A 26721-nucleotide genomic window follows, 5' to 3' on the forward strand; every position below is an offset into this window, starting at 1 on the left:
CCGAAAGCAAAGCTGAAGCAGACAGAAAAAAAACCTGATGAATACCAATCACTTCGGGAGCGATTTTTCTCCGTCGCAATTTTCCATTCTAGCCGTACTTTTTTTTGTACATTCGTACAAACTATCCGCTACCTCGAGAGCTCTGCTTTTAGTTTACATTTTTCCATCCGACTCGAATGTTTATCGATAATTTATTAGCCGTCCATCAGCCGGAGATTTCAATTCGTTTCCATTCCGTACTGTAACCGGAGAGAGAGAGAGAGAGAGAGAGAGAACGAGTGCCGGGAATGTTATTTGGATATCTGCAGGCCATCCATTTTGTATCGGCCCACCATCCGTCTTAAGTGTCCTCTGGTTTCGGGCATGCTGAGTGTTCCGACAGTTCCAGCAGCAGGACCCAAGGACAGCGCAATCGGTCCGTTCCAGCTGAAATGATCATTTTCGGAAATCCAGTCACACATTTTGTCGCAACTGTGTGCACTTCATTTTTCTTCGCTGTCAAAGTAGGAATGAAAACAACTGACGAAAACAACATAATGATTGACTTCGGCAGTCGTGACCGGGACGTCCAATCGATGCTGGTTTGTTGACGCTGATTTCATTGCAACGAGGTTGGGAGTTGAGAGCTTGTTTTGTGGGATCGAATTTATTGGTGAAAACATCCAATGGAACGAGTGGACGAGAATGAGAGAGAAAACGAAAAAATTACAACAGAGACGAGATTCCACCCCTAGGTTTATTTTTCGATCTAAAAAATCTTTCGACCAATTGAACCACTCTGATCTTATTTGTTTCACTTTTCGTCTTAATCTCTTTCACCGCACATAGAAAATTACCTTATCAAACAGAACCTCTGTTCTGTTCAAAGTAGTTTAATATTCAATCTCTACTCGCGACTTCAACCCGTGGGAGAGAACTTCACCCACAAACTACAATCTAATAAATTGAACCGCATGAATAAGACTTTAGTGTTTTTCTTCAATTTGTTTTCATTGAGCTTGATTATCGGGAGAAGTTGCATCACTGGGAGTCTGAGATACCAGGTAAACATTTCAAATATCTTCAGACAGGCTTGCAAAAGTCTGTATTTCCGAAAAAATATCTGCAGTTGGCAAGTATGGCTTGCTGCAGTAATTTCTCTAGAAAATATGATACGCTAAACTGACTTGGCAAGCAAAAAAAATAAAAAAAGGTCGCGACAATTTCAAAAGTCTGTAAATTTTGACTAAAGTCTGCGAAAAACTCTATTTTCAAAAGTCTGCAAAAGTCAGCACAACCAAAAATGTCTGCAGCTCTATGGCCGACAAATCTGCAGATCTGGGATCTCTGCTTATAGTAAAGTAATTGATCGAAACAGTTATTTCGAGTGTGGAAAGTGTGGGTGAATGAGTGAAAATTTTCAAAAGTGTTATTTATTGAATATTGCTGATTCGCGAAACTAAAAATAATGTTCAAGCGACGGAAACTGCGAATTCTCCGCCCAAGATTGAACGACGTCAATTGATCGAAGCGCCATCTGCGCAGTACAAAAATCGCATCAGTGTTCATTATCGTTTCTATTAAAACAGTGTTTTATATCTTAGGGAATTACATAATTTGACCCTTCTGAATGCCAGGAATTAATCCCGTACAGGTTTTTGATAGATTTTGTTCACTGAAATATTCAATACCAAAGTTAAGTAATCGACATCAAAATTCTGTGTGTTGCTATTTAGAACCATAATTGTATACCCAAAGAATTATGCGAAATTTTCCTTCACTATACCGCTTACGGTCCATTTTTCAACTAGTTGTAGTTTGTAGTAGAACTTTCTGCTGATTTTTTGTATAAAATGCATAGCACCCACTCAGAATAGATTCGAACACAATTCTCCACTCTCCATCACCAACGCCTTCATAAAAGTTTTATTTCAGAATCATATCATAAAGAACTATACTGATTCGTAATATTCAATTGTATGTCAGAATGTTTGATGTAATTGATCTGCACTTTATTTTATTTTTTTATTTAAAGACATTTTTATTCTGGCCTATTTGCGTACAAGCTTTACGTGGCCGATTGAGCCGATTTTTTAAATAAAATTTTTTTTGTATTCGATCTCATTGTCACCCTTTTTCTAGGGGGAGAGGAGCTTTCATTTCCCTCCTGCGAGGATTGAGGGGCACTTTGTTCGTGGCTCGTCTTGTCGTCCATTGACGCATCGGTGGCATTGTTGATTTCCGTCTTCTTTTCGTTTTTCTTATTATTCGCAGTCTTGATCTCGTTGCTAGTTACTATAGGAGCGCCTTGTTGTACATTGGTTGCAGTTGCTGTTTGGTTAGATGGTGAAGGTGTTTTTGAAACAGGAGCACTGCATTCACTAGTTTCCGTTGTTGAGCGGTTGTTCTTGTTTTTGTTTTTTTTTTTCGCAGTTTCAGTGCAAGGTTTGCCGTAGTGTGCAGGTTGTTCACAAAACTGACATGTAACCAGCTGATTTTCATACGTAATCAGCGTTTTACACGGATGTATCCCGTCTTGATCACAAATGATGTAAGATGGAATTGCTTTACGTAGTTGCATACGTACCACTCGTACGCCATTCCGGATACCCGGAAAAAAATGCCGCCTAACTTCCTTTTCGATGGAAAGAACTTCACCGTACTGCGACATACTTTCCCGAACATACCCGTCGCTGGTCTGCGGAGGAAGGTCATGCACGCGTAACAAAGAACGCCGCGACTTTGCAATGCTTTATTTTATCAGCGACATTATTTCTCAACGCATTCAATCAGCTCCATTATTATCGCAATTAAATTTTTATATACCTAGCCGTCAATTACGTTCCAGGATATTATTTTTAGAAAAACAAGCTAGAACAAATTATGCAAAATACAGTCCAGTCAATCGAATAATGCGCCATTACAATCAATACTGCGAACATCTTGACCTTACTATTTCTAAAAATCAAATCAAATCTCAGCTTTGTCGTAGAAATAATGCGTAGTATGTAAGTGAACATTGTAAACAATTTATATGTAGTCTACATTTGCTTGACAAAATAAAAAAAAATAAATAAATAAATTTTGTAATCATCCTGACCTTACTATGTCAAAAAATCTCATAATATGATTATACTTTATCGTAGAAATAATGCGTACTATAAGTAAACATTGTAAATTATGCATATGTGGTTTATATGGCATTGTCCACCATGTACACAGGGATTTTAAATTTAACATTCTCATGATCAACACTGTGCACCCCGTTATTAACCGAAGCAAATGCAATTGCATCTCTTTCATATTTGAACATAATGTACGCACAGTTAGACGCCTTGTTGAATTGAATCTCACTTACATCAGTAACGTTTAGATGCATTCGTTCCTTAAGCAAGATTTCAATTTCGGTTGCTGCTGGTCTAACTTTGCAGCGCTTGAAATCAATACAAACTGAATTTGGCCTAGTAGGCCAAGTTTCTGGCTTTGTTGAATCGTATTTGCCCATTTCGTGCACTCTATTGTTCACTACACTGTATTGTCTTTGTTTCTGTTGTCTCGACCGTAAACGATTTGCGACTGTGTCGGATGAGATGCGAGCACGAACTGAAAATATTTTTTTTTATCTACTGTACGTAGCTGCACAGCCACATAACCAACACCAAGATGGCTCGGCGGCACAAAACCAGCGAGGAGACGTCAGCTGTGTTGGTCGCCGACCCACCGATCCACCGATTTTAACAAGCTTTTTTAGAAAATCAAATCGCTGTGACTTCTGGTGCCGGAGATATGATGGCATAAGTGACGTAACCGACAACACGCATTGTTTTTTTACGGTAAATTTTCTCAGAGATGGCTGAACCGATATTCCCAGGCTTGAGCTCGTTCGAAAGCTACTATTGGGTCATTGATCAAGTTTGGAAATCAATCGACTGTCAGGCTGTTCCGGAGGTATAATAACACATGGATCAATAAGTCCCGAGACTAACAATGGAAACAACATTTTTTTTGCAAAATTTTTTTTATTCATCAACATAATCACCTTTTAGGGTGATACAATGGTTCCAACGTTTTTCCAATTTTTCAATACCATGTTTATAAAAAAATTTATCTTTCGCTTCAAAATAAGCTTCAGTTTCAGCGATGACCTCCTCATTTGAACCAAATCTTTTTCCCTGGAGCATTTTTTTTAAAATCAGCAAAGAGCCAGTAGTTACTGGGGGCTAAATCTGGTGAGTATGGGGGCGGGGAATCAGATCAAAGCCCAATTCGTTCAATTTCGCCATTGTTTTCATCGACTTGTGGCAGGGTGAATTGCAGCAATCGCAGCACCCACTTGGAAAAAACCTTTTTCATGCTAAAGGATAGTAAATACACTTCCATATGATATCTGTGTCATCTCAGCAATCTCACGGAGCTTCACTTTACGATCTTTCATTAAAATTTTTGTCACAAACTCGGCGAACCACCGACAAATCGTTGCTTCTGATGGACAAGAGTCCGGATAATATTTTTCAATCCATTGTTTCGCTTGCACGGTGTTTTTACCCATTAAAAAACAATGTTTTATCAAAACACGAAACTCGGTTTTTTCCATTTTTTAAACAAACTACAAAACGACTTTACTCCAACCTCGATAACTCAGCTGTTTCTGGTCGGATCGACTTAAAATTTTGACCCGTTTCAAGCAAAGGTTAGTACTCTAGAAAGACGTGGTTATTGGTTTACTACGAGCGCCATCTCTGCTATAGTCTCGGGACTTATTGATCCATGTGTTAGCATAAGTGACCTAATCGACAAACTGCATTTTTCTCATCGGCTCAAACTTCTCGAAAATAATCAACGAATTTCGATAAACTTAAGCTTATTTATATATATATATATATATAGCAATTCCATGAAAAACTGATACACTGGAATAACATGCACAATCCTACTACGTCCGATGCTTTAGCACCCAAGGACCCTTTGAGTATGTTTTGAGACTATGGAAATGCGTAAGAGATGTTCCAATATCCAAGAACTACTTGGAATATTGTCCTCAGGGACTACACTGTGTCACAGCAAGAACTATAACGGCTAATGCCTTTTTTGTTTGGGGTTCATATTTTTAGAGCAACACTTTGCTTGCTTGTCTATTTATAGCTGTTCCAGGTAGGTTCCAAGTCATCCAAGAACTTCGGTGAATACAGGCCTACAGATCTACACGAGCAATAAGTAGCTTCTGAATAAATTTTCAATGCTATTCATAGTGGTTGAGCTATATACTGCTTACTTGGGTATTTTGATCTTTTCTTGCATGTAGTATATCGAATGAAATTTGAATATCTAACACTTGTGAATTATTTAATGCCCAAAATTCCTCAATTGGTCGAAGTTATGGCAATTTGGTGGATTCATGTATTTTGGGCTGAAAGTGACATTTTTGGTAGTATACCATTCTACCGTTGATTTCGAGTAGTGGCAAGAAGCAAGATCCGGCCAGAATACAACAGGATACTTCTGGCTTCGAATCATGGGTAGAAGTCGTTTTTGTAAACATTCCTTGATGAATATTTCGCTGTTCTTTGAAGCAGTGGTGATGAAGGGTTTCGAAATCTTACCGCAGCTACAAATTGCTTGCCAGACCATAGCATTCTTACCAAATTTTTCGACTTCAATCGATGTCTCGGACTGGTTTAACACTTGCCCTTCTCGCACCGTATGATATTGTGGTCTCGGCAAGGATTTGTAATTGAGTTTCACGTAGGTTTCGTCGTCTATGATAATGCAGTTCAAATTTCCAGCAAGAATCGTATTGTACAGCTTTCGAGCTCTTAAATCAGTGGTATACCCCACAACAATGATGCAATATGCCCCTTGAAATGGCGATATATAAGAAATGCAGATAAAGAAGATATTCTCTGCATCAGAAATCAATTGCATAATCAATTAACTATAATTGGAAACCAACATTGTTCGATCTTCCCAATTTATTTCCCTTAATCCTTAAAACAATATTTTAACTCGAAGCATACTCTTGAATCGAAGGTGGGGCATAATATCCGTTGAGTGACTGCTATGAGAAAATTCGTATATCAAAGAAATGGCTTCGTTTTTCTAGATTTTTATACTGTAAATAGAGACATTAGCGCTCCTAAAAGTTAATTACTAAGTAGCAACTGACCATTCGATGTTTTATAGGTAAAAATGTAATATTGATAAGGCTTGTTTAGTCGAAGCAAAACCTTACACCGTAAAGCTGTCCAATGATATTTTCAGTTTACGAATACGAAAGATTATGAAAGTATGAAAGAACTATGGCAGCTTTATTCGTATTTACTTGCTCCAGTTATGGCCGCGACATTACCCATCCGCCTTTTTTACATTAGTTCGAGCTTCTTTGTAGTTATGCGAAAATGGTTTCAAATATACCGATAATTTATTCAGTTGTATTTGTTGCAAGGAACAAGATTTTGACAAGATTGCAAATTCTAGGAAAAATGGATTCGAAAATTTATCATAATTTTTAAATTTTGTGTTGTGTAAACGACATTTCATTATATTTCTTTCATCTGTTTAAATAGTATGTTAAATAGTGATGTATGGCAGCATGGTAGTGCAAATATGTCAACGGCAAACTTGACATTGCTCTCGGTCGAATCCAATTCAATTTTCCCGTTTCCGTTCTCGGAAACCGGTTGCAGTGGACAGCAGCTAGCGAAACACCTGCTGCTTCAGGCGATGGAACAATACTCAGTAGCAACACGATTGCAAACGATGAAAAAAATAGCTAAAATACTAATAGAATTGCACTCCAAACAAAATCCCCCGGTCTCTAACAACAATGACAGCACTCACCTTTCGCTAATCCCAGCACAGAACAAACCAGCAGGAATGTTATTTTAATAATCCCCATGTTTCTCGGTCGCCAGCAGCAACTCCGTTCCGGGTGTCCCCTCATAACAGCGTCCTGACAGGATGACGAACTGACGGCGACTCGCAACGCATTCAGTTAGCTCGGAACGGGTAAATACGGTCGCCACTGGAAGGGGACCACGACGACGACGACGACGACTGGTGATGACTTCACTTCCAAACGGATTTTACCGAGGCACCGGGCGGGAGGACGATCAGTTGAAACACTAACGAACAATGGTATTTTTTTTTCGTTTCGTAGTATCCAGAACAGCACAGAATCCCACCACGGAACGCCTTACCGTTCGGTTACCGCTGCTGCTCGGAGTGCAGAGGAGATTCTGCAGCAGCCACACTCCGATGGGGGAGTTCGCGTGGCACCCTATTGGCGCTTTTCCCCCCAGCTAACTTCCACGAACACTTCACTTCATCGAGGATAGTGCAGTACTTCTTTTTTTTCTCCTCCCCTTTTCACTCTATGTATTCAACACTTCACGTTTCATAATTTTGCAAGCTACCTCACGAAAAATTTTGCTTGGCTTTTTGTTTGTCGCTTGATGTTTTCGAGCTGCCCGTTTTTTTAGTATTTCGTGGCGCTGCCGGTAAAATAGCACCACTACCGCTAGTAGGTATAACTACTTTATTTTCTCATCGGGTTTTTTTCTCTCTTATTTGAAGCAGATTTTTTTTGTTTTATTCTGTTTACTCGCGTTCTGGTCGTTCTGTCCAAGTGCAACCGGATATTCTTGTTGCCCCGGAATGAATAATTTTCTCACTCCGTCATACTGCGCTGATGCTGCCCGGTCTGGATGCTGATGCTGCTGCAAGAGTAGTGTGTGTGTGTTCTTTTTTTCTACTCTGCCGCCACTAACCCTTCCTTCCGAAAGCGCACTCTGGAGGATTACGACGGTGGCCGTATGCTCTGTGGAAAATAATAATAATAATGAAAAATTTAAAACATGAAGTATAGCAGCTTTTCGTGGTCTTCGCTGGAATGTGATAAAAAACAGGAATAATTATTCCCGAGAATTTTGTGCGCTGATGAATGCAAGCTAGCGTGAATAGAAACATAATACCACAGAAATTTTGTGGCATTGAGTAGCGAGACTTTCTGTTCGTGCAATTTACTATCCAATCATTAACGGGCACGATTTTTCCGGCAGCAAACGTGAACTTTATCTGATTTCAATACGAAAATTGATTTTCATAGATTGAAAGACAATACACTTAACCGCAGCAGAGTCTCTGACTAGTTTGACCGCCCCCCTCCCCGGCCAGCTGTAACAACACCCAGAGCGATCTTCCTCCCGAACGAGTTTGCGAAAATCGATTTACCTAATCCTTTCCCAGGCAGAATATTCGCTTGCACCGGACACAAACGAAACACAAAGACGCCATCGGTCGGTCGGCCAGAGCTAAGTGCTCAAGGCGAAGATGAAAATATGGAAACTCGCCGCAGAGGTTCCTCGCAGCCCTCTGACATTCATTCAGTCTCCTTTCTCCCCTTTTCCCTCTGTGCCACCGTTGGTTGTGCATTTTCTGCTCACCTGCTCTCTATTCATTGGTACACGGGAAAAACTTACCGCTTAGTGTACGGTTCGTTAGCAGCTTGAGGGGAACCGTTCTTTTTTTTTTTTGTTCTTTAAATTGCTTTCTCTTTTCCCTAACAGTGCCGGCTGGCCGGGGATAGCTTACTTGGCCATTGTTCCGAAAATTTCTCGCTTATTATCGCTGATGAGATAATTCTACTGAACGTGTCCGTTCGGAGGATGTTGATGATATCCTTCCTCGCACACGGGGAGATGCGTTCTGCCGGGGCTTCGAAAAGCGATGTGCACATTGCTGAAAAATTCAACGAGAGCTTTTGGAGTTGAATTTCCTGGGAGGACAGGCCCGTACAAATGAAATACGTCCAATTAAATGTTCATGCATTGTGAGGTAAAACCACCGGAAGAGATACGGTTCCTCTCGCTTCCGCCGCTAAACGAACCGACCCTGGTCCCTGGAAGCTACGGTTTGTTAATGTGAAACGTTACGAATAATTTTCGACTGTGTAGCAATTTTAGGGTGCTTGCTAAAATTACCTTATTTTTAAATTCTTCCACTGGCTGGAATCTGTGTTCCCCGGGTCAATTGTTCTCCTTTATCTTCTAAACTTCTAGCCCAGACCGTTCTAGGTAACTTAATTATTTTGCAATGAAGAGCCAATGGAAGCAGCTGGATAGAAGCCGACCGACCATGCTAACAAAAAAAGAAAAAAAAAGGTTACAACATTAAGGTGAAGATGAAAACGAAACGGAAGATTATGCTCCGCGGTAGCAGGTGATACTGAAAGTTTTTAACTATGTCATGCTGTGAAACGAGCGTGGCAGTTAAAGATGGATAATTTCACTCTACAGTTCATTCCAGATGGCACTGTATGGTAATTTGAATTCCCACTCGAATGGGGTTGAGGCTTAAAACTTAGTTTGTTTGAAGAACTTTATCTTGTTGCTCGCCTAGTTCAATTTCGGGGAGAAGTGCTGTTTAACTTCGGTGTAATTTGGCTGGAGATTTTTTTCCTACTAAAAGTTCAGTAAAAAAAATCTTTTCATATCAGAACATCACATTACAGGGTTCAGCAGTTGAACTGATACATCACTTCAACAGTCATTATTACGATGGATCCGAAACCGTTTTGGCTGTCAGTAAATTTATGCGTTACTTTTGTAATCAAGTGCAATTCGGGAGCATGAACCTCGAACCAAAACGAAGTGCTATGATCGCCTTGTTCTAAGCAGAAAAAAATGCAAAACAACACAAGCCCGTTAGCAGCCCGGAAGTATCAGAAAACTATATGACGGAGGGCGATGAAGATCGTCCAAAAGCGTCTGGAGAGAATTCCCTGAAGTAGTGCCACGAAACTGGCAAAGGAGCGTTTGGTTTGTTCTACCGAAATAAATCGAAATATGTTTTGGCTTAAAATTAGACTTTTCCGGCGTTTTCAAAATTCGATTTAATTGTGAAGATACCAGCGAAGTAAATAATCTAAATTTTGCTTACGCATCGTGAAAATTCGAGCTACTCGCACGCGTCCGTTGGCGACATTGGAACCGTTAAATATAAGTAAAACAACTGCTTTTGGAAAACGTTTGTCAACCGCCAGAAATACCGGAATTTGAAACCAAATCGAGGAACTCGAAGGCCGCTAAAAAGTGAATTGATAAAAATGAAAAACCCCATCCTACTCATCCCAGATGTTGCAAGCAAACCGTCGGAGTATCGTCGGTAGCCGTGTATTAAATTAAAACATAATCCGAATTGTAGAAATAATACAAAGCATTATTTGACCAACATTTTGTAACTTTTTCGTGGAAAACTATTGAGAAATAAGTCGGTGAAGAGGTATTTTTGAGTACGCTTCTTGAAAATCATGGTTTGCGGTGTTCACTGTATCTCTGCGCAGACTAACCAGAAGTCAACAAATCGTAACAGCCTAGATAGAGTAGATGTTTTTCTAGACCCGAACGTTTCTGTTTGATTTTTTAATTTTTTTTGATTTGTTTCTAATTATTGGTGGTTGTTTAAAGGAATACCAAGTTCAAGGAAAATGGCAGAATCTTTCAAAAAATACTAATAAACCGGAAGTCACTGTTTTGCATTTCAAAATCACCTCAAATAACATTTTCCGACGTCTACTTTTCAATCTCTTTCCGAAAGTACCCATATTGTAAGGGGTATCAAGGAATATCAACAAACCGGAAGTCGCCATCTTGGATTTAAGAACCACTTCAAACTTCGTTTTCTGACATCTACTCATCAATCCCGTTCCGAAAATACCCATTATGAAAGGGTTTTCAAGGAATATCAAGAAACCGGAAGTCGCCATATTGGAATTCAGAACCATCTCAAACATCGTTTTCTAACATCTACTCATCAATCCCATTCCGAAAATATCCATATTGCAAGGGTTTTTAAGGAATATCAATCAACCGGAAGTCGCCATCTTGGAAACAGATAAAACCACCTCAAACATTGTTTTCTGACATCTACTCATCAATCCCGTTCCGAAAATACCGGAAGAAATTTGAATTTCAAAACTACCTCAAACATCGTTTTCCGACATCTACTCATCAATTGCCTTCCGAAGATACCCATATTATAAGGGTTTTAAGCAATCTCAATAAACCGGAAGCCACCATCTTGGATTTTGAAACGAGCCCAAACATAATTTTTTTGCACTTACTCTTCACATCCGTGCCGAAAATAACCATATGATGCGCGGTTTCCACATTAATTACACAAAACTTTTTTTACGAACCAAATCCCAAATAACGTAAACTTTTTTTATGAACCACCTCTTTTTACGAACCCCCGTTTAGTTCGTAAATGGAGGTTTCGGTGTATTCTGTATGTGAAACACATAAAGAAACAGCCTAATTGAACAAACGAAGTCAACCCCTCCGCGTACGCTGATGTATCCCATAATGACAGCGAAAGAAACAAAAGCAAATTCTTAAATCAGAATCTGGAGGTAAGGCGAAGAATGATAGACTTGAGATGCGACGTGTAGTGATTGCTGGCGGAGAAGAGCCATAGAGATATGACAATAATTGAATGGCGTAGAAACCGAGAAGCATGCTCGGTTCTTCTACTCATTAAGGCTATTTTTTCATGTGTTTCACATGCAAGGTAGTTTAATTGGCAAAACAGACAAAAAGTTTTATCACTAACACAAACTTTTCGAAGGATCTTTCTGCTATGCAAGTTTGGCAGTTGTCGTTTACTGGAAGTTAGGAAAAAAAAATAAAATATTAGAAAATGTAAAAATAAACGATTTTCCGAAAATGTTAATCCCTTACAAACCTCCCCTTTAGACCGAGGCATGTCCATCTAGTGACTGTTAAGAAAAATCAAATATATCGAACTTATAGTTTTGTTTGTTTTTGTTCAAGCCATGAATAGAGCACTGCTGAAAGCTAGTTACTACGTAGCAACCGACGTTTTATACGTATAAAATGCTTATTTTGTCGACACAAAATCTTGTATCGAAAAGCAGTCCAATGAAATTTTCAGTTCATTCATATTTTGCTGCAGACGCCAACTGCCACAAAACCTTCTTCTCCAAAAAGAATCAGAGATTTTGCCAAAGCGACATCATTCTGCTTTGCCAGAAGAATGCAGAACGATTCATAATATTTGTTAGCAGAAGTATTTTCGTCTTTAAAGTTCAATACAGCACGCATCCATTCACTCCAGGAACACTAATGACGATCACTAACCATAACACCTTACCACATTGAGAGAGAAACGCAAGAATATCCTTCAATTTTAGCTCCATACACAGATTCAACCATGTATGGAGAACCAAAAACCCGGATACGTAGTTGGGTCAATATATTAGATAATATGAAGAATTCTGATTTTGTAGTGGGATTCGGAAACTAGATTTTAAACAAGAATTTCAGTTCTGGAATCTAAGTCCAGAGTTTTGAACTGGAACTGCACTCTGAACCTGTATTTTGGAATCAAATTCTGAGCTTGAATTTAAAAAATGATTTCTGGTCATGGATTATAGTCTAAACTAGAATTTTAGCTTCAGAATTAGGTTCCACATCTCAGGTTCAGCATTCTGTTTCAGTTTTTGGCTTAGAAACTGGACTTCTCGGGAGCTGATTTTTAGAGCTGAATTTTGATCTAAAATTCTGAATTAGGGTTCAGGAACTTGATTCGCAACTGAATTTTTGAAACGAATTCAGCAAAAGAAAATGAATTCCAGAAATAAATTCTGGATCTGGATTCTGGAAATGAATTCTGCACCTGAGTTAGAGAACCAATTTCTGAAATTGAATTATGGAACTGAACTCTGAACCTTAATTCACACTGAACTCAATAACTCTAGACCTGAAACTGATTTTTTTTTGTTTCGATTATAGAGGTTTAAACCTTAACGTCATTCACCTCTTCGGGCCAGAAAAACCTTTTGACCCTATGTGCGGGGTTGGGAATCGAACGCAGGTGGGCTGCGTGAAAGGCATCGACTTATCACGCTATACCCGTCCCCCAAACTGAATTTTGGGACAGAGTTCTTGAACTTGACTCGGGGCCTGGTTCCTGAAACTCAATTCTGAACCTAAATTCTTAGCTTAGATTCTGAAACTAAACTCTGGACCTGGGTTCAGGAATCTGGAATTCTGGAAACGAAACGATCAAGAGCTCAATTCAAAAATTCAATTCAAGAATTCAAGTCAAGAATTTATTTCCAAAATTCAGTTTCAGAATTATGGAACTAAACTTAATTCCTTGAACTTGATTCTGGACCAGGATTTGTGAAATGATTTTTAGGAACTAGATCCTAAATGAGCATTTGGACAATAAATCATGGAGGTTAGACCAAAATCCGAGTCCATAATTCAGAACTCCGATTCAGAACTCAGAGATACGGAGAGATTCTCTCTATCGAAAAAGAAAATTGAAAGAACTTTTTCCCCGGTATTCTAAATAGCGCACATTTGTTGCGCACAGGGTTGCGAACGGTACTGGAGAATGACACGAAACAACAGACAGTCAAACCGCACAAATGACAGCAGTCGCCGATTGTACTTCGCCGTGAAGTGGCAGATGAAAAATGTCATAGGTCTCATGACATTTTCTCTCGTGAATGTCGCCGTTTGCTGTCATCGACAGCTATCCTACTCTTTTCAATCTGAGAATGGCTAGCCACAATAAACAGTCGCTCCTTCCAAGTTCAACAACTTTCGAGAGACAGTCGCCAACAAGGCTCAACTTTGAAATTCGTTGTATGTCGATTCTCATGAGGTGTAGGAGGACATGCACAAGAACGTCTTGCTTACGTGTTTTGTTCCTCTGCACTCCCGTTGAAAGGAAGCGGTTCAGTGAGAAAAGCAAAATGCTTTGACTTGAAGAACTTGGATGGTGGGTTCGTTTTGGCAGCTCGGGTGATCTTGTTTTATTTCCAGTTGGTTGATTTACTCCAATGCACATTTTCGATCAAACAATTTCAGCATAAACTAGAATTGTAGAAGTAGCAGGAGCGCAAAATCTATTGTCTTTGCTGTAAGATTTCTTGCCTTTGCGTCATACTAGAAAAACAAAAGCTGCGCTCCTGATACTTCGTGTATGAAATTTCATTAAATAGTTGTATTATTTTTGAAACATCTGCATGAACAAGCTTTGTGATTGATTTTTTTCAAAACTGAAATTGAACCGGTAATGAAAACCACGCCGTTCGCATTTAATTTATCGCCTCAAATCGGTCACAGCGGATATGACAGTCTAGTTATTGAAATGTCAAGACATTTTGAGATCGTGACATTCTCGAAAGCGTGACCGAAAAAGAACATAGCAGCTACTTATCCAGTATGTACGTACACAACCACGAAGCGAGCGCTGTGGCTTTGACTACTGTGAGAGAGTGCGACAAAATTAACTACTCTCAATTTTGCTGTCGTGTGTCGTGGCTCTCATGATTTCGCCAAGCTCTCGTGTCATTGCCTGTTGGCTACTGTTGAAAGTAGCAGCTGCGCATATCATTGCCAGTGGCTGTCTTTTGCTTGGCGACAGTTTAAAAAAATGTCAAATTTTCGCACCCTTGCACAGTGGTCCGAAATGGGAAATTAGAGTGACAAAAATATTTTTACTATTAAAGATTATTTTTTTGTAGTTGGTGTCTTCACAACAGTTGTTTGTAATAGCTTCAGTTAATAACCTACCCAACGCCCGTGAAATAAGTAACGATTGTACTGCCAATAACAGTGATGCTGAATCAATGGACGGGAGTATGAATAGCGAACCACTGCTCCCCCTTCATTCGCTAGATAACAGCGAAAGCGCCTCCCCTCCAAGGGAAAAAATTATAACCAGATCCAGCAAAAAAATTAATATTTTTTACTGTGAAACGGCCGCGTTAAACTTAAGTGTAAAGGAGCCGAATGAAAAAAAGGTCACGAATTACACTGAGGTCTTTTTAACGCGGTTTTTAGACATATTTAACGCAGATCTTCGAAGTTACGCGGATTTCCGCATTCACACGTTATTTTTATGCGGATTTCCGCGGTTTTTTATGCGAATTCTCAAATTTATACGGTTTGAATTTTGAAACATACACTGAGGTCTATTTTTAGGCGAAGGATACGTATCGCGTAAAAAAATAGTGCGAAAAAAATTGTGTAAGTTCGGAAATTTGCGTAAAAAAAACGCAAAATGAAGCTTTTTTTATGACAAATATGTTAAAAATATTTGAAACGTCGAAATCTGGTATAATCTAAAAATAAAATTTGTTTTGAAATAAATCTGCTTTGGGAAAACTTTTGAGGTACCAAAACCTAAATGACTAAAATATGTTTGCGGCCATAAAGTCGTAAATTCGTTTTCGCCTGAGACGTCAGGATAGACATAGCACTTCGGTGTAAATAAGTGCATTGTAAATAGCAATGACTTTACGTCTGCTTAGTGGATTATGTTGATCCGCGAGGTGGCATTAGCAGTCAACATAATCTGCTAATGCACTGATGAGCTGAATGCGAAACGTAAATCAATCGAAACTTTTGAGATTTCCGAAATCAAATTTTTGTATTGATGCCAAATGTCTTCGAAATGCATGGAACGTCGAGAGTTTAATCTCAAAATTTTTATTAAGTCAACTTTCTGACTTCCAGATTTAATTTTAAAAACAATTCAGATTACACCTGATCGTGACGTTTTATGTCAAATTTGGCATTTTTTACGCAAATTTTCGAGCTTACGCGATACGTATCCCCGCCTAAAAATAGACCTCAGTGTATGCTCCAAAATTCAATCCTGGATTCAGAAACTGAATTTTGAAATTGATTTTGAAATTGGAATGAATTATGGAACTGATTCTGGACCTGGATTCTGGAACTGAATCTTGGAACTGCAATTGAAATCTGAACCGGGATTCTGGAACTGAATTCCTCCATTCTGAGATTGACCCCAACCGAATACCATTTGTTTTCATCGATGGGCTATGTATTGGCTGAGCAGCACTTCAATTTCTACGAATAATTCGAAAATTAAGTGTCTGATTGTTTTGCTACAAAAGACGTTTACATTTCTGTTAGCGTGGTATCCATAAACTGTCAGAAAGATGGTTAAGATGTGTCAAATTTTCACAATTTGAAGGCGTTGTTTTGGTGTAATCCTATCCATGTTGAATTGTCGAAGATTGGTTTACAAAACACCAAAAGTGACTTTGACAGTTGGATGACTAGTTTTTCAGACAGAAAAACGAGATTTTTAGATCCACGATAATGCACCATCGCACACATCGTAGGGCGTATTTAGTAGGAAGTGCTTGACCAAGTTGCTTTCTCACCAGAACTGGCCTCATCCGACTACCATCTGTTAGCCTTTGTCAATTCTACTGGCAAGAGAACCACAAGTCTCCAAAAAGATGGCACAAATGTGTACGAATTGAAAATATCGCTGGTAAAAAAAATTGTATTAAAAAACCGACAGTTCAAATCCAAGTTCAAACAAACGAACTTTGAGGAACCGCAAAGGACTAGTCATATCAAGACCGCAAGCTTCATTATATATTTTTGCCAATGTACAATGTAGGACACAAACCCGAAAAGAAAAACTCACTCACGGGGCTTAGAGATAACTAGCTAGCACTTAGAACATCACGCAAAAATATGTAAACCGTCCTGAATGAACAATCATCCGGGTTTTTTTTTGTGAACCCGCCCCACGTCGGCCCTGCGGCTTTAGCCAACACGAGCAGCTTCCACAGAGGAGGATCTCACGAGAAAAGAAAGCTGTCGGGAAAATCCTACTAACATCATTTTCTGATAAACAGTTTGTATATCTAAATTTTGCCTCCATTCAGTCAATGTATGCGTGAATTCCCATGAGTGTGAAAATTGTTGGTCGTTCTGTTATTTTCGGTTATTTTTTTTTCGTTCTTGCGAACAAAAAAAAAGAAAACATCCCCAAGCAGTATTTTTTTCACTTGGTTCAGCGTAAAATCGTCCTACTCCCACCCTTCCGGTACGCACTTCAGTGCCAGTCTATTGTTGGTTCTGCTGCGTGGATTTGCTTCGAAAAGCGGATGGAAAGACTTTTTTTTTCTCTCGAATGGCCGCCTTCCTCCAAACTCCCACCACAAAACAGAACGACCCACGCCATCGAATGGGACGACGATAAACACAAATATGATAAGCGTTTAACGAACTTCCCACCGCTGGTGCTGCTGCACTTATTGCCGTGGTTGGACGGGTGGAACCACGATATGTGTAAAACGGCGGATAATGATCTGATGGGAGGGTTGAAATGTTCGTTTCGGGAGAAAGCCAAGTTCTCCCAGTTGGTCGCCGAGTTTGGTTTGGTTTGGCTTGGCTTGGCCGATTGCTGCTGATATAATAATAATAAAAAAAAGAAGTGATTCGTTGTATGCCGAAGCGGACACGGGTCGTTAGGGAATTGTGACCCCACCAGAGCCGAGAACTGGAACACCAAAAAGCAAGCAACCGTCGAGTAAGCCGTCAAAGCAAAGTTGCGAAAAACGATGAACGGTTGATTGCAGAAGCGATGATTCGTGATTATAACGAATGGGAAGGGATTGTTGTTTTTTTTTCGTTCCGGGAACTCGGCGGAAAATGGTTTCGCAACTTTGTTTCGGCATCTTTGGTCTCTTTGGGGAATTGGAACCGGTTCAACTTTTCCAGTTGATCATATTAGTCTTCCGGTCAGATAATGGAATAAGTGAAGGAAATAAAATTTGTTGCTAGTAAAGAACATTAGCTGGAATTTATGGGACGGGTTTCGGTTATAAAAAGATATGAATTACTGCTTCGAAGAGGTGAGCATCCGAATCCAATATGGAGGCAATATTCCCAACGTGTACTCTGAGATCTCGGCGATGGCATCCATATTGCATGATTTCTCACTACCAATCCGGTAACGTTCGTGCCACTATATGGGAAAATCAATCCCAAACTGCCCGTCCGTGTCTAACGTGGGAAGTCAATGAAAAACCAGCAGTTTTTAATAAAGGAACAAATTTTCTGTAACAGGTTTGCGAGGGAGAAAGAGAAAGAGAGACAGCAAAACCACCATCGGTAGCGAAACTTTTCGCTATTCATTTACGTTTCGCTGGCGAAAAGTAAAACAGTATACCAGGAAGTGCGCTCTTTCACTGGTAGGAAACGGCAAACATTGTTATCCTCGCCCATTGTTACAAACTTGGGTCGTCGAATGGTAGCCGGAAAGCTCGCTGCACGGCCCGGGTATTGCATACTGGAGCTGGCCACATTAAGTTCTCAATCACTCGTACGGTACTCAACTGTTGCCGCAATGTTTCATATTTCACTGCTCGGTTAGAGGAACAGTTTAGTAGATTTTTTTGTTTTCGATGGAGATCTCGATTTAATTTCAGCTGCTTTACGCTGTCGATTAAACTGCAATTGCTTCCTCTCTCTCTTTCTCTTTCTGTCTATTGTTAGAAGTTCCATGCTGCTCGGCAAATTTTGAAATTTTGATAAAAGTAATGCGATCAAATAATGATCTGTTAATATTCTAATATTCTTTTTCCTTTCTAAATTATACAAAGTAAAATATCCAATATTGTTCGACACCTGTCGATCCGGGGGTTCCTTCTCTGAATCATGTTTTTTAAGTTACAATGTATAAACAAATTAAAACTAGATTTATAGAACCAAAACCTTACTCTTATCTTCAAAACAATTTGCAAAAAAAACCCTGATCCATACCGGGAATAACGATTTTCGCAAGAATAAAATGACACTAAATCGTGCTGGATGACCGGAAAAAGATCGGCAAGATTCTACAGACGAGAAAGTCATCCTGCCACTGGATACCGAACATACTTATTTAGTATTAAAAAGACGAACGCAAGTGCACTTCAAGTACATGTTTGGTGGGATCCATTATTATACGCCAGAGAACAAAATTGTGGTTGGTAAACGACTGGACAATGCGCAATTCAGGCCCCAATGTGGTTCTTAGCCTCTTGTCCAGTAACTCCTATCCCTACCTCCCCACGGCAACGGCTGGGGTACGAGTAACCATAGGAAAGATCGGGTAACCAACCCCGGTGGGACCTTGGTCGTATGCTGACAGGGAAGGGGGGGGGGGGGGGGGGGGCTTGCCTTCTATTTACAGAGAGCGAGTCTACCCGAGCGTCTGTTCCCCATGTTGGGGTGGCTCGAAACAGCGCCTGTTCTCCATGTTAGGAGCGGCTGATTACCGTCCTTGTGTCAGTGTGGGACTCTAAGCAGTGCTGATACGATGGCCCTCCGGCGCGACACATTGAACTGCAAATCGCTTGGATTCCCAGGATACGACCGAATGCTGCATGATGAGCTTCAAACCCGCGGCTTCGATGTCGTAGCACTGCAGGAACTTTGTTGGACGGGACAGAAGGTGTGGAAAAGTGGGCATCGAGCGGCTACCTCTTAGCAGAGCTGTGGCACAACCAACGTTCTAGGAACGGGATTTGTAGTGCTGGGCAAGATGCGCCAGCGCGGGATTGGGTGGCAGCCAATCAGTGATAGAATGTGCATATTGGAAATCAAGGGCCGTTTCTTCAATTACAGCATCATCAACGTGCACTGCCCACATGAGACGAGACCCGATGACGAGAAGGAAGCATTCTACGCGCAGCTGGAACAAACCTACGACCAGGGTTGCTGAAATTCGCCTCACGCAACTCATTAACGTTCACCGCCTGCGAACGATTCAAGAACGGAGACAGCAAAGCATGTAATGCCGGACGAGGCAAAAGCTATGCTTAATATGTGACTGCCTGAGCGACTCGCAAGAGAGAAGAGATCTTGCTTTTTCATGCTGGTTGCTGTTCCGCCGTGAGCCATTCTCTACCATTTCAAGAGCAGGTATCATCAGGCACGAAAAGCGCTTACATTGAGTCAATTTTTGACTCACTGCGAGTCAAAATGCCAGCAATCATGAGTGCAAGTGTACGAAAAAAATTGAAGACAAAAATTAGCGATGCGATGGAAGCAATTTTTTATTTTGCTTAGTTTAATTGTCTCGTAGATATTACCCTGATAAAAAGTGTGCGTTGAACATCACAAATTAGCTTGGAAAACTTTAAACGTAATATCATTACTTATCATTGGAAGAGGGCGAAACGATTGGGTTGGATAAAAATTAAACTGATAAATAAAACTGATAGTCCACTTCAAAACGTTGTTTAAAATCGTATGCTAATGTACATATAATGTACTTCCTACTGCAATAAAACTAATGAAACAGTTTATTCAGATTTCACCGAATACTATTCTCACGTTCGTACTCCGTGCTGTTGAAATTTTGCGGCAAGTAATGGCAGATAGCTGGAGTTGAATCACCTGAGGACAATCACTTTTGTAAAGTGAAAATTTTGCAGTTTATATGGCTTATATAAGAAATAAAATAAAAGGAATTATTTTCCACATATAACTGTAGCAACACTTCTTTCGGGTTGGTTTGATATTTATTTTATTTATGTTTTTGAAAATGGACTGAAATATCTACAGTGATATTTTTTAAAATCACATATGATTATGAATGATCAAGTCCAATACGCAATATCAATATGCAATGCAAATAGAGTGACAAAAATATATTCTGAATATTGATTATAGAGGCAAGTCTAATCTTTTAATTCCAGGGATGATTTTTTTTCTCATGTTTTTATTATATTAAACACAATTTAACGCTTCTTCGCATAGATTTGATTTATAGAAGTAATAGGAGTGCAGGGTTTTCCACAACGTTTGAACCTACTGAGACGCCATGTAACTGCTTGCTCTGCAAAAATCAAAGCAATTAAGAAGAATGGCTAACAAAGAAATAGTCATTACTAACTAAATACTCATTCAGCATCTTCTACCATACATCTACGCAAATTATCGATTAGAATAACTGTACTACGATCAGGAAATTAAGACTTTCAATTTAAGAATCACGGTTGTGGTTCCGGCCAACTGCCACAGGATGTCGAAGCATTTTGTAAAACGCAACATAAAATTGGAGGAATAGATGTTCCATTGAAATTTACTTTTGCATTTTAGTATCGCCTTATTAACTTAGTCCTATTTTAATGCATTCATTAAATTTTTGCATTTAATATTATCATTTTTGGAGTTTCACAAAACTATTGCCTCGTAAGTTTTTTTTCCAAAAGCAAACAGCAAAATAAAAACGTAATGTGATATCAGTTGAGAAATTGATGAGCTGAAATCAAATTAAGATTACAATCTGTTATTGCTGTCGAAAATGTATTGAAAATAAAATGTTCTACAATTGACTCCCGAAGTGATCGGTTTAGCTTTTTTCAAAAAAAGAACCTCCGCTAGAAGAAATTGTAAATTCAATTTCATAACATTTTACAATATTCATATTACAGAGGAAACGATTTCAGTTTGAAAAATAACACAATCCGCGTGGTTTATCGATTTGTCAGATAGTGCGATTTAGAATTTTTGTTACTCATATCACACATTCAGTTTTGAAACTACTCATTGTATTATTTACCTTAAAACTATGTTGAGCAACAAAGTTTTTACGTGAATACTTCAAGGATCACATACAAAGAGTCCAAATGGAATATAATTCTGTTATCACATAATCAGGTCAGTTCGTGCTCGCATCGCAAACGACACAGTCGAAAATTTCTTACGGTCGCGACGACAGAAACAAAGACAATACAGTGTAGTGAACAATAGAGTGTACGAAATGGGCAAATACGATTTAACAAAGCCTGAAACTTGACCTACAAGGCCAAATTCAATTTGTATTGATTTCAAGCGCTGCAAAGTTAGACCTGCAGCAACCGAAATTGAAATCTTGCTCAAGGAACGAATGCATCTAAACGTTAATGATGTAAGTGAGATTCAATTCAACAAGTCTTCGAACTGTGTGTACATTATGTTTGAACGTGAAAAAAATGCAATTGCATTTGCTTCGGTTAATAACGGGGTGCACAGTATTGATCATGACAATGTTAAATATAAAATCCCTGTGTACATGGTGGACAATGCCATAGAAGTACGCGTGCATGACCTTCCCCCGCAGACCAGCGAGGGGTATGTTCGGGAATGTATGTCGCAGTACGGTGAAGTTCTTTCCATCGAAAAGGAAGTATGGCGGAATTTTTTCCCGGGTATCCGGAATGGCGTGCGAGTGGTACGTATGCAACTACGTAAAGCAATTCCATCTTACATCATTTGTGGTCAAGACGGGATACATCCGTGTAAAACGTTGATTACGTATGAAAATCAATTGGTTACATGTCAGTTTTGTGAACAACCTGCACACTACGGCAAACCTTGCACTGAAACTGCGAAAACAAACAAAACAAACAAAAACAAGGACAACCACCCAACAACGGAGACTAGTGAATGCAGTGCTCTTGTTTCAAAAGCACCTTCACCATCTAACCAACTATCAACTGCAATCCATGTACAAAGCGCATCTACAGCAACTGCAAATGAACCAAAGACTGCGATCAACAATGAAAACAAGGAAACGGAAACCACTGACAATTCCAACGATGTAGCAATGGATGATATGAGCAACAGACAAAATGACCTCCAATCTTCGCTAGATGGTAATGGAAGCTCCTCTCCCCCTAGAAGAAGGGAGACAACGAGATCCAACAATAAAAAAATTATATTGTGTAACAAAAACATGGGTAAATCGGCCACGTAAAGCTATACGCAAATTGGCCTGAATAAAAATTGTTATAAATAAAAAAAATCACATAATCAGGAGATAGTAGGAGAATATACGATCTAGAAATAAAAATATGCATTTAAGTCCACTTTATTTAACGTCACTAATGTCACGAGACAGATAATTTTGTTGTGTTTGATTGTATGATACTTGATTTTTAGATTCATTGCACGATTATCCATGGCACAGTTTCCAACAAGTAACTGTAGAGAGTTTGTTTGTTTTTGATAATAATAGAAATATCATTCTTCAGTAAAATCTTATGTTGGCCTCCAAATTAGTGCCTTATACAAAATTATAGAAGTTCTATTTCGGTTTTAGTTTCTATTATATTGTAGCTCTAACGCCCTGTATATTGAATGTGACGGAATTATTTGGTGTTTATGGTTCTTCTAGAATTTGTACGAACTGATAGTGTTTATCATCAAAGTTGGTCTCAATCTTTTTGGTAGTTGACTTGGTTCGACACAACTTGTCTCGAAGTCAATACAAATACTATTAGTTTATTATGAATGATTAACATGAAATTAAAAGCAATTATTAGTGTCATCACACATGTTTATAATTATTAAGGTAACGATCGTCGAATGGCTTTGTAATCGGTATATAAATAGTTTCACGATCATGAGAAACAATAATAATTGACAAAAACTTGGGACTATTACTTCTCAGGCATAATAAACAACCCTACATTCGACCGAATGAAAAATACCAATTTGGCATTTCGAATGAGGTATAATTTGTTTGGAAAAGTCGAACTCGATCGAAACACAAAATGAATTTATTATAGAACTACGGAATAGGAGTGAAAGTTACATATTTACGACACACAAAAACGCTCCATTAATTACCCTTTTACAGTTTGATGGTTAATCAATAACAATATTCTGGCAGGTATCAAAGTTGTCCCTAACGCTACAAATCACGATTAAAGTATAGCAAACACCGAAGAAATGTGCAGTGAAGACGATTCAAAAAGATTCGACATCTTTCTTATAAGCTTTATACAGGAATAAAATTTTATCCTGGGCGGTCATTCAGTTGTACCGCCATACGTCGCAGAGAACGAATCACCGTGAGTAGAAAATTCGACTCAACGCGAGTCATCAGCGCCACCGAATAGCTTTCTACCTAAATGCTTCGAAACGAACTCACTGTGAGCCAACAGAGTGCATATAAGATGCTTGCTTGCTTTGCCAAGCGGTTCAATTCTCTGAGTGGAAGGAAAGAATGAATAAAGCAGACACGGAATATATACAAACTGCTCGCCGCACGGGTAGAGCATCGCCGGTGAAAAGAATAGTTCACGAGTATTGTTTCATTGATAGGATCAGCAACCTTGCCTACGACAGCTGCCCACGGCGGGATGTAAAACTCGTTATCGGCGACATGAATGCTCAGGTAGGCCGGGAGGCAATGTACAGGCCCGTGAACGGGCTGGAGAGCCTGCACGCGGTAACAAACGACAACGATGCGTAAACTTTGCAGCCTCCCGAGGAATGGTAGTTCGAAGCACCTTCTTCCCCCGCAAAGATATCCACAAAGCCACCTGGAGATCACCTGATCAACATACGGAAAATCAAATCGACCACGTTCTCATCGATGGGCGACGTCATCAATGTCCGCACTTACCGCAGTGGTAATATTGATTCTGACCACTACATTGTCGCGGTTCGTATGCGATCAAAACTATCAACGGTGCACAATACTCGTCGCACAGGAACGCCGGGACCCAATCTCGAGCTGCTACGTAGCATTCGTACTGCAGAGGAATACGCGCAACATGACACGGAACAGACAGACTACGGTTTTCCGGAAGAAAAAGCGCCACCAAGAAGACCAAGATCGCGATGCGATGGAACAGCTGTACCGCTCAAATGACACACGGAGGTTCTATGAGAAAGTGAACCGCTCACGTAGAGGCTACACGCCACAGACCGAAATGTGCAGAGATACCAGTAACCTTCTCTCGAACGAACGTGAGGTGATCGAAAGGTGGAAGCAGTACTATGACGAGCATCTGAATGGCGAAGCACAAGATACAGGGAACGGTACAGGAATCAATCTGGGTGCACGCTCTGCCGACGACAGATTCCCAGCACCTGATCTGACGGACATAAGTGAGAAGATCGGCAAGCTGAGGAACAACAAAGCCGCGGGCAATGACCAGTTGCCAGGCGAGCTGCTCAAACATGGAGGAGAGGCACTGGCTAAAGCGCTGCACTGGATGATTTCTAGAATTTGGGAGGAGGAGATTCTACCGCAGGAATGGATGGATGGAGTGGTATGTCCCGTCTAAAAAAAGAGCGATAAGCTAGACTGTTGCGATTACTGCGCAATCACATTGCTGAACGCCGCCTACAAGGTACTCTCCAAAATCCTTTGCCGACGTCTATCACCAATAGCTAAGGAACTCGTAGGGCCGTACCAAGCGGGATTTACTGGAGCCCGCGCCACTACGGATCACATATTCGCGATAAGAGTTCGTTCGAGAACAGCTATGGCAGATCATGCACGAATACAGTTTCCCGGATAAACTGACGCGATTGGTCAAAGCAACGATGGATAGAGTGATGTGCAACGTCCGAGTATCTGGGACGCTCTCGAGTCCCTTCGAATCTCGGAGAGGGCTACGTTAAGGTGATGGACTTTCTTGTATCTTGTTCAATATTGCCCTGAATCACACCTTATTCGAAGAACGAGGATCGACACGAGTGGCACGATCTTCCGAAAGTCCGTACAACTTTTTGGCTTCGCTGACGATATTGATATTGTGACACGTAACCTTGAGAAGATGGCAGAAACCTACATCGGACTGAAAGCTGAAGCTAGGCGTATCGGACTGGCCATAAATGCGTCAAAAACAAAATACATGAGAGGAAGAGGCTCTAGGGAAGAAACACTACGCCTCCCACCACGAATATTGATAGACGGTGACGATATCGAGGTGGTTGACGAGTTCGTGTAGCTCACTGGTGACCGCCGATAATGACACCAGCAGAGAAATTTATAGACGTATTTTGGCAGGAAATCGTGCGTACTTTGGACTCAGAAAAACCCTCCGATCGAGAAAAATACGCAACCGCACGAAATTGACCATCTACAAAACGCTCATTAGACCGGTTGTTCTCTATGGCCACGAGACCTGGACTATGCTGGCAGAGGACCAACGTGCCCTCAGTGTTTTCGAAAGAAAGGTACTGAGGACCATCTATGGCGGAGTGCAGATGGAAGACGGAACGTAGAGACGGCGTATGAATCACGAATTGCAACACATTCGTGCCGTGACTATCGGATCGATCGGACGTAAATTCTGCTTTCTCCAATCGCGTGGTGAATTGTTTTATTCCGTTATCAAGGTCATCCCGTATTCTATTGTGTGCATCAGTGCGGTCGAGTGATAGTTCTAATTAATCCGTTCTCAAGGCCGACTGTGAGCTTGTGTAAAGCAGCACTGCGTGTGGTACCGTTAGCCAGCGCCAGCGCTGGGCGCTGCGTATATATCGTTGTACATTAGAAACAGTGATAAATATATATAGTGATAAAAAGATTGGTTTCATTGGACAGTGTAGTGAGAGACTAAAAACAAAGTGCTTTTTCCTCAAAGAGGTTTTTTGCACTTTATTGAACTGGAGTATTCACCGGTCGCCTAGGACCGGGCCTTGTCGGCCGATCACCCTTCGAGAGCTAAAGCTAAGTATTTTTTTTCTTTTTCCCTGTTGTTCAGTACCATTAGATTTTTATTGCCCCCTAATATTTACCCGCACGGACACATTTCCGTGCCATGACAAAAGGCACAGAATTGCCTGACCTTCCCCTAGATGATCAAATGGATGCTTCTGATGGCAATAAATCTCGCATTAGAAGCTATCCCGATGGGCTTGCACTCTCGGCCGGACCGTATGCGGTTTACATCCGGACCAAAGCGAATGGTAAAAAATTGAACCTTCTAAAACTTTCTAATGACCTGTCCTCGCGATACAATACTGTACAAAAAATTGAGAAAGTACGCCCGGACAAGCTTAGGGTCTTGTTAGCCAGTGCAAAACAGGCTAATGAGATCGTTCGAAGTGAGAATTTCACGCGGGAGTATCGCGTATACGTACCAGCTCGCGAAGTCGAGATAGA

General features: G+C 40.2%; 1 protein-coding gene across 2 annotated transcripts in view; it reads right to left on the reverse strand.

The window, feature by feature from the left end:
• The window catches only part of LOC131431260 (lachesin), a 534183-nt gene that overhangs the window by 475803 nt on the left and 31659 nt on the right, over nucleotides 1-26721 (reverse strand). For both annotated transcript variants that reach the window (XM_058596868.1, XM_058596866.1), the window contains exon 3: nucleotides 6817-7795. In XM_058596868.1, coding sequence (XP_058452851.1) covers nucleotides 6817-6919 — 103 coding nt within the window. In that variant the 5' untranslated portion in view covers nucleotides 6920-7795. The remainder of the gene's footprint in view (nucleotides 1-6816; nucleotides 7796-26721) is intronic.

This window comes from Malaya genurostris, chromosome 2, assembly GCF_030247185.1.
Source record: "Malaya genurostris strain Urasoe2022 chromosome 2, Malgen_1.1, whole genome shotgun sequence".
Classification (NCBI taxonomy): domain Eukaryota; kingdom Metazoa; phylum Arthropoda; class Insecta; order Diptera; family Culicidae; genus Malaya; species Malaya genurostris.